At 38.1% G+C, this 18,981-nt stretch overlaps 3 protein-coding genes across 3 annotated transcripts; 2 read left to right on the top strand and 1 right to left on the bottom strand.

Moving 5' to 3' along the window:
• The first annotated feature begins 127 nt into the window (after positions 1-127).
• On the top strand, positions 128-6,109 carry avpr2l (arginine vasopressin receptor 2, like). Its single transcript, XM_042511423.2, has 2 exons — positions 128-3,892; positions 4,962-6,109. The coding sequence occupies exons 1-2, from the start codon at positions 3,073-3,075 to the stop codon at positions 5,039-5,041; spliced, it is 900 nt and encodes a 299-aa protein (XP_042367357.2). The 5' UTR covers positions 128-3,072; the 3' UTR covers positions 5,042-6,109.
• A 1,766-nt stretch (positions 6,110-7,875) lies between these two features.
• On the bottom strand, positions 7,876-11,751 carry LOC121961484 (THAP domain-containing protein 5-like). The gene is made up of 3 exons (XM_042511486.2): positions 11,537-11,751; positions 10,668-10,854; positions 7,876-10,441 (listed from the first exon to the last, which is right to left on the bottom strand). The coding sequence occupies exons 1-3, from the start codon at positions 11,620-11,622 to the stop codon at positions 9,686-9,688; spliced, it is 1,029 nt and encodes a 342-aa protein (XP_042367420.2). The 5' UTR covers positions 11,623-11,751; the 3' UTR covers positions 7,876-9,685.
• A 1,037-nt stretch (positions 11,752-12,788) lies between these two features.
• Positions 12,789-15,974, top strand: LOC121961291 (dnaJ homolog subfamily B member 9-like). The gene is made up of 3 exons (XM_042511218.2): positions 12,789-12,942; positions 13,251-13,492; positions 14,504-15,974. The coding sequence occupies exons 1-3, from the start codon at positions 12,809-12,811 to the stop codon at positions 14,965-14,967; spliced, it is 840 nt and encodes a 279-aa protein (XP_042367152.2). The 5' UTR covers positions 12,789-12,808; the 3' UTR covers positions 14,968-15,974.
• The last annotated feature ends 3,007 nt before the right edge of the window (positions 15,975-18,981 follow it).

Below are 18,981 nucleotides of genomic sequence, written 5' to 3'. Positions count from 1 at the left end.
ATCAGAAATTGGAGCATTATAATATATATATAAATATATATATATATATATATATATATATATATATATATATATATATATATATATATGTATATATATATGTGTGTGTGTATATATATATATGTTTCATAACCTACACCATCTTAAAGATGGAGCTTATATTACTCTTGAATTAAAACAAGGTCTTTTTTTTCAGGATTTAAAGAACACATCCATTTTTTTCCTTTAACTTTATTTATTGTATAAAGCACTTTTAAAAACAGAGTTTGAAAAGTGCTTTGACAGTCAAAGCAAAAGCAGGAATGGGAATCATAGAAGGCAATACAAGAACAGACAACTGAACTGTCCAACTGAGCACAAGCGAGAGGGATCTAGGCTACAGTTGAAAACAATAAAATGACAAATTTAAGGGAATGAAATGAATAATGCATATGTGAAATAGGCGAAATAAATAAAAATAGGGAAATGTAAGTAGTAATGTAAAAGTAAAAGTATGTTTGTCAGCCTACATTACACCACTGAACATTGAAAGAGTAACATCTCATGATGAAAATGCTTCTCAGAAAGAAAACATTTTGGAGTTAATTAAATCTGTGTTCAAACCCAAGTTCTGTTAATACCTAATGTACCATTTATCAGCTCTTTCTCGAATAACACACACACACACACACACACACACACACTTGTCAGTCACTCCCTGTTGTTCCTAAGGGCTGTTAAGTCAGTGGGGTGGCACAATACTTATGAGCCAATGCATAATTTATTATTATTACATTGTTCTCATCAATTCACATGCTGGGCAGCAGTTATCTCATGTGCAGGCCGGTTTGCTATGTGACAATGGCTTCAGACTGCTGCTGATGATAATAATATGTTTCCCATCTGACAGAGACGGACAAATGGCTGCCCCTTTGGGATAGAGGTTAATACATGTGGGGGTGCCTTTTCAGAAGGATTATGTTCATATGATGAGGAATGAAACAGCCATTTTTGTTAAGCAATTCACTTGAAAACATTTAAGAGGCACAGTGGAAACATCGGTTTCAGTATCACAGGGTAGTAATCTTGCTGATGATATGGTATTAAAAGTCATTATAATCAGATTAGTGACACCCACTTAAAAAAAACAGTGCAACCAATTACTGATGCCACTGTAGCATACTGTTACACTCTATATATTTATAGTTTTGCACCTTACAGGAACTGCATAATGAAATGAACATCTTGAAAGTCAGTATAGGTTACTATTTTGGTTACTATTGCAACTTCTTTTGAAGCAATACCCGCAGCTCTTTCAGGTACTTGTTAAGAACAAACAGCTTCTGTTCACTTGTCTCAGGCAGCAGAGGGTAAGAGAGTATAATGGAGGCTGCATTAGTGACACTGACACATTGTTATCTTTTTCTGCCTACGCCACCTTTTATTGTGCAATATGAACACCATTTAATGACCTAGAAAGTATGTATTATATTATATTTGTCATCCGTGAAGTCATGGCAAAGACATTATAGTTTTCCCTTTTGTTATCACTGCTCCAGCATATGTATATGTTCCTGCGTTTACTGGTAACTGCTGCCTACACATTCTGTGACACGGCTCTCAATTATGCCACACTGTAATGCTCAACTTTTTCTTTTAAATAGCGAGAAAAAAATAAAGAGACAAAAAGTGGATATTTTCTGTATGATGTATGGTGTGGTGCTTGAAAGAAGTACTCCACTGATTTTATGCATAAAAGTCAGTTTATAATGAGTTAGCGAAACAGCTTGTAGTATTACAATAGAAGGCTCCTGTTGCACTGACTAGTATAAGGTGAGACATAAAATGACTAAAGAGACAAAAAGCAGTCCAACAAGACTTTAAATCACCTCAAAGACACAAACAACCAAAAGGCACAATATAATCTCAGAGACATAAAAAGATCTGCACAGAAAGGCCAAAAAGACATGATATCATCAAAAAAGACACACAAAAAGACACAAAATGATCTAAAAGACACACAAAATAGCCAAAAGACACAAAGTTACCTTAAAAACAATAGACAAAATTTGGCTTTAAAGCATACAACATGGCCAAAAAAGACACACAAAACTGCAGAAAATGACACAAAATGACCTCAAAGACACACAAAAGACCAAAATAAACACAATTTGGCCTTACCCAAACACAACATGACCAAAAGAGATATATGACCAAAAAAGACACAAAATGACCTCAAATACACAAAACGACCAATAGGCACAATATAATCTGAGAGACACAAAAAGATCTGCACAGAGACACAACATGGCCAAAACAAAACTCAGATAAAAACAAACACAATGTATCTTAAAAAGACACAAAAACAAACATACACAAAACAACAAGTAGACACTAAATTATCATAATGAGACACAAAACCACAAAACCGAAGCTATAAGAGCAAGAGAGAAATGCAAAAAAAGTGATCTCAGTGGTAAAAAAAAAAAAAGTATAACAATATAACAAAAATAAACATCAGATCAAATACAATAATATAAAAAATATGTACCCTATTTACACCTTTCACTTATGCAAATACAGTATGTCCATGTTTGATAGTTGCAAGAGATACATAATGACTATAAATACACGTTAAACAACAACAGTCTTTGTGTCTTGCTCTTAAGGTGGTGGGGCCTTTTTTTATGTCTGTACCCAGGGGCCCATTGTTTCATAATCCGCCCATGCTCAAAGAGCACGAGCTCATTTTGGTCTTAAGTGTATATGGATTTTGTGTGCATTTTGTGGTTTTGAATATTATTTTGGAAAATTTCATGTTGGTTTGATCAAGCGTTTAAAAAAAAGCGTTGTAGACTTATTTAAATGTCTTTGTGAACATTCAGTCCCCAGTGAGTGACCTCCCCTCACCCATTCAAGTGGATGGCTCTCCCTTCTCACAGCCACCACAGTCACTTGGAATTACGCACGCAAAGGAGGAAAATGTTGAGATGCTTCTGTGCCAACATTACAGTATTAAAACCTCTAAATACTGAACGATAACGCCAAATGAACCAAGAAGTTACTGGACACACAGGAAAAATCAGAAATTAAATGGATTCCAGCAGCAACGGCTCTCAAAAGGCGACAGATGAGGATGGAGACGCGTATGAACGTTTCGCGCTCATCAGAGCTGGCATTTTGGGTTTGGTTTTTGTCCTCGCAACGTGCAGCAATGTCTTCTTCTTGTGCACACTTTGGAAGAAGCGAAAAAGAAACACGAGGACGCAGTTGTTTCTGTTGCACCTGTGCCTGGCTGATCTGGTGGTCGCTTTTTTCCAAGTCCTCCCGCAGTTTCTCATGGAAATTACGCACAGGTTCCGCGGCACGGACTTCCTGTGCCGGTCCGTAAAATACCTACAGGTGGTCGGAATGTTTGCCTCCACCTACATGATCGTAGCTATGACCATAGACCGGTACCACGCGGTTTGTAAGCCGATGGTTTCCTTCCTGAATGGCGGAAGGAGATACCTCTCCATAGGCGCAGCGTGGCTCATCTCTCTTGCCTTCAGCTCCCCTCAAATCTCCATCTTCTCTCTCCAGGAGGTGAAGGAGAACCAGTACGACTGCTGGGCGACTTTTATTGAACCGTGGGGGAGCAGGGTCTACATCACCTGGATCACCCTGTCAGTTTTTGCCCTGCCTGCAGTCATTGTGCTTTACTGCCAAATAAGAATATGCACAACAATCTACTTCAACATGAAGAGGAAGGCGCTGCAAGCAGGACGCACGGGCACGAAGGGGGTGTCCAACACCATGCTGAAGACTGTGAAAATGACATTTGTGATTATAATGACATACACGGTGTGTTGGAGCCCGTTCTTTGTTGTCCAGTTATGGTCTGCTTGGAGCCCTAGCAGTGCGCCTACTCAAGGTTTGTCCAAATGAGGTCTATCAGGTCTCCATCCTTTGAGGACCAAAGATACATTATATTAATGTCACTTTGGGATTGGACTACAAGTTATATAGTGATATAATAATATATTTAAAGGTAAGCTATAATGTGTAGGATTTATGAGAAATGGAATGTAAGTATGTTTTCAGAGTATAACCATCTTAAAATAAGAATTATGGTGTTTTTGGTTGGTAAGAATGAGCTTTTTTAATATCTACAAAGGGAGCAGATCCTCTTGCACGGGGTCCACCATGTTGCACCACCACGTTTCTACAGTGGCTGAGAACAGACAGTCCAAAGGCTGTCTCTCTGGTCCATTCGCATTTCACATTGGTCACTGTAGGTAGCAGCCTCTCTGCAACAAGCCAAACAGCATTGGGAAAACACTGATTTTTAATGTGATCCGCTTTATTCCGTTTTTTTTTTTTACCTGTTTAAATCACCTGGTCCATTTGTTTTGGAGAGGAAGAGACCTCTGTGGATAATTCAGCTCCTGTTAAAAACCTCCTGAATGTATGAATCTGAGGTTATTAGAGGAACAAAAGTGAGCACACATTAGCAGATGCTTCACTAGCGGCCCGTCTGTGACGAGCCAAACAGTGTTGGAGACACACTGATTTGTAACACAGAACAGCTTTATTCTCTTTTTACGTGTTTAAAGCAACAGCTCTGTTTGCTCTGGAGAGGAACAGATCTCTGCAGATAATTTGTCTCCTGGTTAAAACCCTCTGAACGATGACACTAAGGGAATCCTAACTTGGAGAATTTTCACCAGGTTGAAATCCTCACCGCAAGATGCTACTGAACTCCCCTAAATCTTACACACCGCTCCTTTCCATCCTAAATTGATGCAGGATAGGCACAAATATGCACTACAAAAAGTTCTTGACGCTCAGTATTTCTTGGTGGACCCCCAACCTCCCACATTTCATATTTGTCCCCCCAGTTTTGAAACAGTTTGTCCATAACTTTGCTCCTCAGAAAATTTGGACTTTTGCACCCATTTTCATAATTTGTTTATATTTCTCTCTTTTTTTCTCCTTCACAGGTCCAGTGTTTGCCATCATAATGCTGCTGGCCAGCCTCAACAGCTGCACAAACCCTTGGATATATCTCTACTATAGCTAAAAAAAATTACGTTAACTAAAACTGATTTCAAGGGATATGTCACATCAGATACAGTCCAGGACCTGACAAGCTCCAGATACAACTTGGATTGTTATTGTGTATAGATGCTCTTTAATTATTAAGAAAAAATCTAACTGGATGAGTTTCAGCATTGCCTTACAAGAGATTGAATTTCTGTTAGCTTCTGCGTATATTTTCTCAGTCAATGTTTCAGTGTGTGTGCACATGAGTTATCCATCATGCATGAAAAAATACATGTTTTATATGTTGTAGCAGCTGGTCAAACAAGTTTAGACATTATGTCATATAAAACATGCCAGCCTTTCCCCAGGCACATTTGTATAGAGCACAATACTCCCCTTCATTCAGTGCTGGAGTTAGGTCTGGGAAATATTTCAATATTAATGCATGAGACGAGATACCATTTTAGATTTTGGATATGACAATATCATAAGTGTTGTCTTTTCCTGGTTTTAAAGGCTGCATTACAGTAAAGTGATGTGATTTTCTGAGGCTGATATAGCTTTTCTTTCATTTGCCATTAACTGCTTCTTTATTATTGCTGCGTTCCAAATCGCATACTTTTTCTTTTTGCTTCAGATTTTGCAATACAGACGGCATATGTGACGACAATATGAGCAAGAGGGTCAAAGTTCATGGTATGATGAAGTAGCATGCCCTAATTGTATGCATACTATATATGTAACAGCACATACTTTGTAGGGCAACTGCAGTATATACTATAAAAGTAAAAATATGCGTTTTGAATCGCAAGGTATATCCACACAAGTGATGATTATTTATCAAATATTTAATTGTGTAAATAAATATTTTGTGAATACTCAGTCCTACAATATTGATATTAAGGTTTTTGGTTAAAAATATTAAGATTTTGGTTTTCTGCATGTCAGACTTTAAAAATAAACCTGCAACAAAAGAATATCTCAGACAAAAACCTGTATTTTCTTTCTACACGCTATACAGAGAAACTGAATGCCAGGCTAGACACAACATCGACAGACATATGTGACATATTTTTAATGTTGTAATGTAATTAAAATGTGACCTTTAAATACTGACAGCAAACTTTAGTCTTTTCTTTTTAGGCTTTTAAATATGTGTGTCCAAAAATAAATGAATGTGTGGAAAACCCTTAAAAAAGGACTCCAGGTTCCTCCAGTTTCTCAATATAATTTGCTATCCTATTTTTTTTTTTAAATTTAATCATGAAGATTTTATTTCTTAATCCTTGTTCATTGAACTGCCTTTACATTCCCCTAGCTCTGAGTAGGTTTTTGACTTTGTTAATATTGCGTATTTCCAAACAAAGATTAGTATCATTACTCCACCGTGCTTTGAGATCAAGACCTATGCTTATGTCTCGAGGATTTGCTCCTTGCCAAGAGAAAAATTGTCACAGTGCATTAAGGAGACTAATGCACTGCAATGACGTTTTGTTTTCCCGCTGAGCTGTGGAACAAAAGGATTATAACCATGCCATTTTCATTACTAATTTTCAGAATCCACTCTGCTAATCCTTGCTGGGCTCGATCTTTGCAAGGGAAATGTGTAACCTTTTCATGTTACTCAAAACCTGGGAGTCATTTGAAATCACAATTGCGAATCCTTTCATATGTGCAATCAATTTTTAATTAACTTGAAACCAATGTAGCCTCTCCCCTTCCTACCTCTCAATCACATTAAAGACCATTGCATTCTCCCAGAACCATCATCACGCCATCATTGTGACTGCCCTTTTAGCCTTATTAAAGTCTTGAGTGACGTGATGCTTGCTAGTTATGAGCATAACAGGTGTTATTTAAGCAATTCATTGCTATTGTCACCACAGGTGTGGGATAAAAATACATTGATCACAGTCCACTCCATGTGCCCAGACCTGCTACAGTGCAAAGACAGCCTATGGCGCATTTCTTTCTGGAAAACTGCTTCAAACAGAATTAGATATCTCATTTGGAAAAATACTATGATGACTAATTCAGAGCCTGAGGGTGGGAAAGTGGGAGATAAATCCTGCCGCTGGTTCATGTTTATGTCATTGTGGGGGTTTAAAACAATCACCAGGGACATAGTGGACACAAACACAGCCCCCTGAGAAGCACATGCTGTTAGAAACACCTTTACAACGTGCTCTTTTCCACCTCAGAATTGATTCATTAGTTTTTCTGTGAAACAGAATATTTTAGACTTGCGGGATATTGCAGAGAATGACAGGCCGGTGATTGCTCGTGATTCAAGAACACTGAAGTCAGGGTCATTACATGTATGAATGGTGTTTTTTGTGTAGTGGAAATAATTGAATATCAACAGGAAGCTGTAGCTGTCTCAATCATGTGCTGCTTCGCTCTCAAAATGATAATTTGTATGTTAATTACTAACTACATGTTACCTTGAATCCGTGAAGAAAACTTGAATGTCCCAGTGAAGCAGTTACAGCTTACAATCATGTCTGTGAAAGCATGGATGCGTCATGCACATAATAGCACCGAAGATCTATACGATCTGGAGTATCAAAATTAGTTTCACTAATGCAGTATCTGACCAAATGTCTCCGCTTTTGTTCTTGAGTTATGGCGTTGAGTAACGGCCAGTAAAGGATTTCTGTAAAACATTATGCTATCACAGTGAAGCTGAACTTTTGAATATGTAAGAGCATAACTTCATCCTTTTATTTTATTCAAGGTAATATGCAATCAGTAACTGATATACAAATTATCATTTAGTGGGTGATGTTTTGGGGGTTTTTTTTGTGTTTTTTAAAAATAAATAACTTTTGCCAGTTGTATATCAAGATATTAAAAAGGGTTCAGACATGATTCATGGTGAGCCATTAACAATGTATTGATCAGGTTTTCATTGACAAGATTTCCAAACTTTCCATGATTTTTCAAGGATCCATAACGAATTTCAATGACCGTTCACAGAATTGTACATTCAAACATTAAAATGTGAAAAACATCATTATAACAAGAAACGATGTTATTACCTGATACTGATCTGTTTTTTTTTATTCTGGCATGGCAGCACTACCCTTACAAAAAATATTTAAGAAGATTACTGAAACAACTATTTGCATTACACACAAGAAAATTCCATGAATTTTCCAAATCTTTCAATGATTTTTACTAATTCCATTAATATAATTATCCATGCCGTGAAAATTGGGAAATTCCATGACTTTTCCTGGTTCTCAATGACTGTGTATTGATCACAACAAAGATACAATCATGCAAAAACTGTAAACGTGACAAAAAATCTCAGATATGTATCAGAAATGCATAGCAATAAGCGGTCAAAAACCAATGCTTTAGTGACGCTCTGAAATGATATGCCACCATGTGGACAAAAACAGATAATAAGACACATGATGGGCCCCCGCCCTTCTCACAGCAGGCATTTTTAATTGTCATAGCAAGAAAAGCACAGGTTTTACTAATAACATTAACAACAGCTCTGCTCTATTTAAGTGCTCCAGTGGAAGTGACGGCGAGGCAGCATGCAGAATACCAGACAGGAAATCAAAGCAGTTAAATTGAATTCAGCCATCAATAATTTGATAAGTTATACCTGTGTGTTTCCTACTGTGACGAGTCAAAATGTCCTTCACGGAGAAGGAATATTGAAAGCAATGTTGTGGTAGCCTGATGAGACCATCCTGATCACATGAGCTCAACACTCTGTTTCTCTTCCTGTCCCAGACTAGACTTTATGCACCGTGAACAATTTCAATGCACCACAGTCTAGTCCGGCCAATCACCGTTTCGGTCTGTAGCTGAATACATAGGCAGCCAATTTAGGGACCGCTTTATGGTGGATGATGTAGCATGCAGGCTTTGAAAACATAAACGGCAGCCTGCACAGCAACAAGTGTTAACTCTCACATTAGCAGAGTAAACAGCTGATAAGTGAAGTTAAATCAGTGATAGAGTTGATAAAAAAAAAAAACAAGAGGATGCATTTGTGGTATTTCTTGAAGAAAATTACATTTTTTCCTTTTGTCTGAATGGATTTGCCCAAATCTTGATTTACTAACTGGCTCTGTTGGTGGTGAGAAAAATGCACATATACAAATAATTGCTAATAATCGCTAATTGCTGTGACGGAGGAGCAGATAGAAGAGGCTGCAAAGCTGAGGATCACGACCATGCAGATGCCAAAATATACTTGCATGCCAGTGTATCGCAAAAACCTTGTGGGGATTGTTATTGACTAGGTCACATGCAAAGGGTACATATATAAAAATGGTATTTTATGACTGTTACTGTCTAACTGATGATATATTTGTACAGTAGAGGAGCGAGCGGACGCTAATGCTAACATCAGGATTGGCTGAAGGTGTTTGTCTGTCAACGCGAGTAACACCCGCCCACTGAAATGGTTCGGGTTGGCAGAAAATCCAGAGAAACACAATGTTGAGCTCACGTCATCAGGATGGTCTTACCTGGTTAATGTTGCGGAGCACTGAGTACCAATAGAGTCTCACAAGACCCAATTTGTGCCGCTGTGCTTTATGTATGGGAGCATGTGCAACATGTTAGCAAAAGTGACTCAATGGCAACAATTAAAATCCATTACACAAGTTTACAATTCAATTTCAGAGTCCATATCGTGTAATTATTTTCAAAATCAAAGCAACATGGATGATATATAATCTTCTAAAATTTTCTGCTTCTCTTTAAAAACAGCTCCGTCTCTCTTCAGGATTGCCACCTCAGTCTCCAGAGCGCGGATTTTGGCCACAGTGTTCTCCTCCCTGCGATCCAGTTCCAAGATCTTTGCATGCAAACTCAGGATCTTACTCCAAAGCTGATCTTTGTCTGTGTCCGGTCTGCAGTACGAGTGCTCGTAAACAGAAATGTGCTCTCCGTCACTGGGTCCCCTCTCCTCCAAAAAACAGCCCGTGGGTTCGTCTTTGACCGTCTCCACAGGGACGAAGCTAAAAGTCTGGCCCAGTGCTGCTTGGAGGGCAGCTGCATCCGCATTTTCCTCTCCATCCAAAAAAGAGCCCAACGACTCACAGCACAACACAGTCACAATGGAGTCAGTCTGCTCTTCAGACGGCGGCTCACCTCGTGGGGACAGTGCGAGGCAGGACGCTGCTGTCACTCCACTGTCACCTGGTAACTCACAAGCAGCGGTCTGTCTCTCTAAGAGATCGGAATGACAGGAAATGCCACTTTCTGACACCAGAGGTGATTGAAATATCTCTGTGTGTTCGCCAGCGATGCTGTTTGTTGTGCTTGGCTGGACCTTTTTGCACGTTCTGCTCAAAATGAGCGGCCTCTTGTTGAGAGGAGAGTCAAATCCAGTCGACTCAGTGTCTAAAGTCCTGGGTTTGGCCTTTGGGCTTCTTTTAAAGGTGGTAACTTTGGTGTCTCCATCCTAAGGTAAAAGAAAGTAAAGTCTGGTTAATCACACGCAACACAAAAGATCACAGAGTGAATAAGAAGCTTGTTTCACGGCAATAAATCAGTGATAAACCTCAAAAGTTTAAGTATTTTCTGCAACTGAAAGTGCGCTCTTCCTTTTTTTTCCTCCTTGTTGGATTGATTGATCCATATTAGACCGGTGATGGATGTTTAGACAGGAAAACAAGAAAGATACATACATCCTCAGTGGAGGGAAATATGGTTGGGATGGCTGTGTTCTTCAGGTAGCGGATGCCCCAGCGAATATCGAAGCAGTCCTCTGTAAAATGCTCGCTGCACAAGTACTGATGTCGACTCGGGGTCCACTCCTCCCGCTTCATGTTGTCCACCCATTTCTGCAGCCTGGATGTGTCTTGCAAGGGAAACCTTTGAGGGGAGCAAGGAAAACATACAGTAAAAGGCTGATTTTAAACTTTTCATGGTTTCAGCACCAGTTGAATGTTGCATCATTAACATAATTATCATTACTCTGCATTCACTCCAGCACTGCTTCAAAAATGACAACCTTATTTATCATCACTCCTAAAATATTCTATTCATGACGCCCACCCCCCTTTAGGACTGTCCCTGCAGTAAACACTCATCTTGGAACGACAGCCTTCAAATATTTTGCCCCATTGTCTGAAATAATTTACAATGCAGACTGACACTTTACATATCGATACGATAATTAAAAAATGTGATTAGAAGTGCTACTGATTTATGGTGGGATTGTGTAAAATGATATGCTTGTATTTTTATTAAATTGTATACCCATGCCGAGGATGTTTTAGAATTTTATCATATGTTATCCACATTATCATTATTATATTTTTAAATGAGATCTTGGTCCTGTTTGGATAAAGTATATATCAGTCAGTAACATTATAAACAGGTATCCTTACACACATTACTCTTCTGATTTAAACATTCATTTAAACATATCACCGTCTCTATGACTAATATAATCTTCGCATAAGACACTATATAAAACAGAAAAGAAGCACCTGCAGCTGCACCACACAAACACTTAAAGTCAGAGACAGCAGAGAGAAAACAGTCAACATACGGGTAAAAACTAATTCTCTTGTTGTCTTGTCTCGATGCACTTCCCCCGCGGTTTCTGCAAACTTTCACAGCACAGTATCGCGGCATATCTGCTGCGAAACTGCATGAAAACGCTTCACACAGACACGTTTGTTGTTAAAATGTTTTGAAAACACAAAACCAGCTCGAAAACTGTCACTTCCGGGTTGGAGTTCTCAGCGGAGATGACGTTTGGGCTGCTGTGTTTATTGATCAAGATAATTATCGTCCCATCTCGCGTCTACATTTTTAATATTGGAATTATTTTGTGGACGATATGGTACGAAGGAAGGTCTCACTGTACATGTTAACCTGTATACTGTCTTAATCAAGGGTCTGTCTATTAAAGTAGGTTTGCTGGTAAAATGTAAGATGATTGGAGATAGATTCATTTCAGTATTATTTGTGTGAGCAGTTTGACAATCTGTGCATGAATGTGAAATCTGTAAATATATCTTCCAACAGTATCAACTTCCACAGACACACATTAACTCCCCAAATTTTTGTACAAATATAATAAAAAGATCTGCAAATACACAAACAAATTCCAAAAATATGAAAAGAAGACTCGTGTGCATAAAATGCAAATCCAAAAGCATAGAATTGAGACTCACAAATAGAAACTGGATTCACAAATACCAAAGTTTAAATGTGAGGAAGATGTTCACAAGTGTTTTTAATTTAGTTGTAAATTAATTTGTTGTATTCACAGATTTGCATTTTATTTTTTGACTTTGTTTGTGTATTTACATATTCGGTTTTTTTTATTTGCAAAACGTTTTGTGAGTTTCCAAAAATAATCCAGAAACTGTCTCTATGATTATTAGAATTATATTTGCAAAATAAGTCACATAATTAAAAAAAAAAAAAAAAAAAATTGCGCTAATTTTCCAGCAATTTTCTTGTAAGCTTTTACCAATAGGTTGCTAAGTTTTGGGTCATTTTATCATTTCAGGTTTTTAAACACTCAAATAAAGTATGGATGTCTGTTCATGTTTAATTTAAACATTCATCACCTATTTTAAGCAAAAAGTAAACATATGAACTAAATCATATAACATACTGGGTTAAAAACATGATTAGGTCTTACAAGTCAATCGAAACGCCAAAATGACATAGAAAAGCAAAGCCGGAAGTAGACGAAGATCACCCTCTCGCTTCTGTTATGTCCTTTTCCAGACAATCCCCACTCTCCACGTGCGCACTGTTTCCACCAATCACAGCGAAGTACGTCACTGTGCTCAGAAACGGACCAATGGCGTTGCGAGTCGTGGTGTTACCGCTCAGGAATGCAGCTCGTCAACAACTGCTAGCTTTCGTTTCGCATCAGCTGGAGCTTGTTGGAGGCTGTTTGACGTGTCCTGCGGCTGTTTTCGACCCTCTCTCCAGGTAATACCTCTTTTTCCAACACGCAAGAACATTATTTGTCGTCAGTATTTCATCTGTAACAGCGACCAAAAACCCCTGAGTGTTATTAACAAGCTTTTTTGGCGGCAGAGTCGGTTAAAGTTTACCAAAACAGTGAGTTAACGCCTTTTTGTTGAAACCAGGTAACGTCAGTGCACCGATAACGCAATTCAGCGTACATTGTGGCTGTTTTTAAGAATACTTAGACGTTTTAAACCGTATTTAAAAGTCTGTCAGTGTGTGTCAGGGGTGTGTGAAACGCTAACCGAGCTGTCAAACTCTCTTCACAGCCGCAAAGGAGCCGAAACCAGCAGTATGGCCACAGCGCAGTCGGTGTTGCTGCTAGCGGTTCATGTCCTGCTCATCTCAGAGTTCATCCTGGCCAAGAGGGACTACTACGACATACTGGGGGTGCCCAGAGATGCCTCTGAGCGCATGATCAAGAAAGCCTTCCACAAGCTGGCCCTCAAGTACCATCCGGACCGAAACAAGGGCCCAGACGCCGAAGCCAAGTTCAGGGAGATAGCAGAGGGTAAGTCTGTGCGGAATGTGGGGCAATGGGTAAACAGGTCTTTAAAAGTAAAATATATTTATATAATAAGTAGCCTACATGGAGAAATGTCAGTGGTTAAATAACATATCAAAGTCAAAGTCAGATTTATTTGTCAATTTCTTCACATGTACTTGACATACAAAGGAATCGAAATTACGTTTCTCACTATCCCATGATATCAGACAGGACAGGGCAAACAGTAAAGTGCACAGGCACAACAGAGTTAAAAATAGAATTAAAGAATTAAAAATATAGTCTATATAACAAAACAAAAGAAAAAAAACAAAAAACAAGAGCAAAAATAGTCATGAGTGCAGTAGAGAGAAAACAGATAAACAGAATGTAAACAGCAGAATAAATAGTGCAGAAACAGAATAATCAGTAAATAAACAGTGTAGTGCAAAAAAGAATAACCAGTATATAAACTGTGTAAACAAAAACATTGTAGCAGCTGTGGGGGTTATTGCACAAATGAGAGGTAGACAATATTTGTATAGTTGTTTTTTTTCCAGATTCTAGTTTATTGCCAAGTAGATTTCCACATAAAATGAGTTTTCTCTGTGTTTGAGCATATCAATTCAGCAAGCTTGGGATCCTAGTGCCACAGGAGGCAAACATTTGCTGCTTTCATGCCTCTTAAATGTGAGGAATATATGTATGACAAAAGCATCAGTTTGACTGGCTTTGAACTGAGATTTTAGGATTGTTGGTATGATAAAATGTGTCATTTGAGGATGCCACCTTGCGCCCTGGGAAATTAAACTGGGCATGTTAAGATTTTTATCTATTTATTTTTTTATTTTATTGACTAAGCAATCAATTGAGAAAATAAATAGCAGGTTATTTAATAGTGAAAATAATCATTAGATCAGCTGCCTCTTTATTCTTGGCTTTATTCAAGATTTACCGTAAAATATTCAGAGACTTCAGAGCAGCAGTCTCCAAACAACCAACACAATGACTGACAAAACGCGTCTTTGTCTCGACCAGCATATGAGACGTTATCAGATGATAAGAGGAGGCGGGAGTATGACCAGTTTGGCCATGGCCCGTCACCAGGAGAGGGCCACGGAGGAAGTGGAGGCGGCTATAATTTCCACCAGCACTACCAGTCCTTCAACTTTGATGACATTTTCAAAGACTTTGACACTTTTGGACAGCAACACCAGCACCACTTTCACTCCCACGGTCAACAAAACCACCAAAAGAGACACTTTGACGGCCACTTCCAGGCCCACCGGGAGTCTATGAACAGACAGAGGAGACAGTTTCAGCAGGGAGGCTTCGGAGGAGGACTCTTTGACGACATGTTTGAGGACTTGGAGAAGATGTTCTCCTTTAACGCACACGGTTCCAGGACTGATAGCAGATTTCACGGCTCGGGGAAGCAGCACTGCAGGACAGTGACTCAGCGGAGGGGTAACATGGTAACCACCTTTACTGACTGCTCCTGAGACAGAGAGGGCAGCCACTTGGGACACTGCTGGGTTTTGAGGTTGTGGTTTTGGAATTTAATGCTAATTTATCACTTGGTGGAATAAGGATTGGTTTGTGTGGCTTTTGTAGTTTTCTGTATGTAATTTCCTGCAGGAACAAATATCCGAGATGGCCTGATAAAAGGCTGCTTCCAAGCAATAACTCACTCTTATTATTGCTTATAGCACAGTCCATAATTTAGCTTTCAAGGTTCATTATGTTTACCCGTAATGGTACAATCTATGAGACTCAGGTATGGCCTAACAGTGACAGATAATTTCAATCAAAAAAATACTTAATACTTTATTTTTAGAGCAACAAGGCAATAAAAAAGCAGTAATTCTGCAGCTATCCAGGCCATACTATTATCGTGCTCTCTGCAGCGTTTCACTAATGCAAAACCAGGCTCATCAAGTGTACTCTGCACTTGTACAATTTATTGGTTTTCATTTGTTAGCTAAAAATAATTGATGGCAAAAAATATCTTTCCTGTTTTGAATTTATAGCACTTGGAGCTTTCCATCCTGAGATGTGTGCAAGATGGCCATTATCAACTGTTACCTCGTTTTTAGTTTCTTCCTACAGAGTCGCATCTACCTTCACTGGATCAGTGCAGGAAATCAACGTCAGTCCCATGACAAATGCTGGTAGCCACATGCAGAATTTGTGTAATCTGTTAGCTGTTTTGTAATCAGTTGCTTTGATTGTTAAAAAAAAAAAAAAAAAAAAAAAAAACTGCGGTCATCTACCAGTAAAGCTGAACGGGCTGAAAAGTTTCCTGAACTGATCTTAATGTGCAATATTAAGCACCTTTGCTCTTCATGTTGCCTATCTGTCATAGACAGTGCTGTTTTGATGACATTGTCTTATGTCTGCACTTTGTGTGTGTGTGAGTGTGTGTAAGTGTGTGTGCACACTGAGAGTGGCCTGAATGGTGACTGGTTGCATAATGTTTTAAGACTGAATAAAAAGTTTCAATAGCAAATTTCTGCATATCATGCTAAGCAACAAAAAGTGTGAGAAATATGTTAAACGTAAATAATGCAGCAACATTCTCCTAAATTTTTATCAATTTTTGTGGTGAAGGTAGACAGTTCACACTGCATGAACTGTGTCCGAAATGTGTCTAAGAGAGAAAAAAAAAGAAAACACTAATGTTAACAGACAGTGGTAGAAGAGGTACCCATGTCAGTGAAAGTAGCAACAGTGTAAAATACTCTGTTACAAGTAAAAGTCCTGCATTCAAAAGTATTAAGTGCAAAAATATAAGCATCAAAATATACTCAAAGTAGCCTACCAGATATAAAACTCAGCTTACTCATTATGCAGAATGGCCCATCTGTTTAATTACTTTATGTACTACTGGGTACTCAAATGTATGTCACAATTATTAGTTGATTTATATTTTGTATTGATTTTCTAAATCCACAGAGTAATTACAGCTGTAAAGTCAATGGAATGCAGTAAAAAGTGTAATATTTACAGTAGTGAAAAAAGTATTTAGATCCTTCTCAAGTAAAAGTACACTACCAACCTGTGAAAACACCCGGTCTCCAGTAAAAGTTTTGCAATGAAAATGGTACATAATTAATAGTAAATATAATTGGGAAAATGTACATGAAGTATTAAAAACTGTCGTATACAATGCAGAAAAAAACAATTTTTAACCCTCAAATTTATTGTAAAAAAATGGCAAAAAATCTTAAAATTATTTTAAAAATATACAAAAAGTCAAACTTATAAAAATAGAAAAAACAGCTAAAACTAAAAAAAATCCCAAACCCAAAATTGTTTAAATAAAATAGAAAAACACCCCCAAACTCAAAATAATTAAAAGAAAAAATAAAATAAAACCCATATTAGTAACCCAAATTACAAACAAAATTAAGAACAACCCTCGAAACTCAAAATCATTTAAAAAATGGAAAAGACTTAAATGTTTCCCAAAATATTTGGCAGTTAATTTTCTGTGAATTCATAACAATACATCATGTTTAATAAACTCCTCTTGTGCTTTTTTAATGCAAAATTAATCATTTGTAAACTGTGACTCAAGCTTTCAGATATATGTAGTGAAGTAAAAAGTACAATATTTCCTCTGATATGTAGTGGCGTAAATATAAAGTACCTTGAAAAAAAGTGTACTTATTTACATTTCAGCACTGAATATTCTGCACCTGTAAATCATTGAACATCGTTTTAACTGTTCAACCTGGAGACAAAAGGCGAAGTGGCGCATGGGTGACATCTAGCGTCAGCTTTAGGAAGTCTTTTTTTTTAATGGTTGATGATGTCACTAACTTAACAGGTGAATATGAATATAAAATGAGTGTATTTACATAGGCTACTTTTTATTTTTATTTTTTGTATTTTATTTTTTCACATATGGTGTCTTGAAAAAAAAAAAGTCCACGTGAATGGGACATTTAAGTACTAGTACTATCATAAAGAAAGACGCAAAAATTAAATAATTAAAAACAAACAAAGTTTTGCATCATGGTCACAATACAGCGCATAGGCTCGTTTATTTGAAACTGGCGCAAGAAAAACTTTAAAAGTCTGTTGTTTATTTGTTTGTTTGGAAACGCCGGTGAGACGTAATCACGTGTTCTTCGAGCGTCCTGTCTGATAATCGAACATTTCGACCAGACTGCTGCAAAACGAGCCCGAAAACCCAAAAACTCACTTTGTCTCGGCGACTTTTCTGGCAGAGAAAAATTCAGAGACGTTTCCCCTCGAAGCTCGGAAGACCTGCTGTCGGCGACATCGAGAATTCACTCATGGAAGACGTAAGATTTTATCACTTTTTGAAACCCCTGTTGTTTTTCATGTATTTTACCAATGCGCAGATGTAGGCTACATAATTTCAAACCTGGCAACATTTTCCGTTTGCAGTGTGCATTAATCAGATTGGAGTTGGTTTAAAATAAATATTGTTACCAAGTTTTAATGAGTAAATTAAAGCTGCATTCAAGTTAAATACCAAGCTTCAGTTATTTGTTGAGCAATAATGCCATAGCAAGCTTAAAATGTAGAAAAAAATGCCAATATGGACATTTCTTTATAGACAATAGATCTTAAAATTGACATATTTTTAAATGAAGCCAGGCGTAAATTTTTGCTTTGTAAAAGCTGCATTTTTGCATATATATAGTCTGCTGTCTGACTTTGAGAGAAAGATATCTGTTGTTGGTAAACAATCATAACAGAGTTAAACTTGGAGGTGAGTTATTGCATTGTGGTAATGCAATGTGATGATTTTTCATTATGGTGTGAGAGTCCATGGTATGTAAACATAATGTGAAACAGTGGTCTGATGGTTGTATTTGGGTTTTTTTTCATAAGGATGAGCAAATTCAGTGGTTCCTGGTCCCTGCTCGGGCAGATGCCATGCTGCCCCGCAGCCCACAGCCAGACCTCGAGGGGGTCCAGCCATCAAAACCCCGGCGCGGCTCTCCAGCTGGCTCCTCACCTGGTGCATCACATGGCACGGATCCTGGTCTATCACCTGCCATGAGTCCTGGTCCTACGACTGGTCCTGATCCTGGCCCCTCTTCTGATATGGACAGTCCCTCCCCACATGGCACTGACTCTCAGTTTGAGTCTCAAGTGACGTCCATCTTCGTCCATTTGTAAAGACTGTAAGTAGGCCAAAGACATCAAACGTTTGACACATTTTTATAAAAACATCAAAGACACAGAAGGACCACATGATCTAATCTTGTCTAACACTGAGCAAAAAATAACATCTCTTGCTGGTAAACAACAGATATTATTTTTTTGGTAAACAATCATAACAGAGGGTGTTAAAAATGTAACAATGCAGCCAAACCTAAGTTGTCGACTCTACATGAATGAAATTTAATTTGTGTTATTCTCCACCTGCACTACGTATCCTGCAGACGCTGCATGATGTATTATTGCACTGAGGCGCTGAAAGTATTGACGCAAGACACGATGTGATGACTTTAGTCATGATATTATACCAGTCC

The sequence above is a fragment of the Plectropomus leopardus genome, chromosome 22 (genome assembly GCF_026936395.1).
Source record: "Plectropomus leopardus strain MGB_pleo_1.0 chromosome 22, ASM2693639v1, whole genome shotgun sequence".
NCBI classification, from domain to species: Eukaryota; Metazoa; Chordata; class Actinopteri; order Perciformes; family Serranidae; genus Plectropomus; species Plectropomus leopardus.
This window is presented reverse-complemented; position numbering and strand designations above follow the sequence as displayed.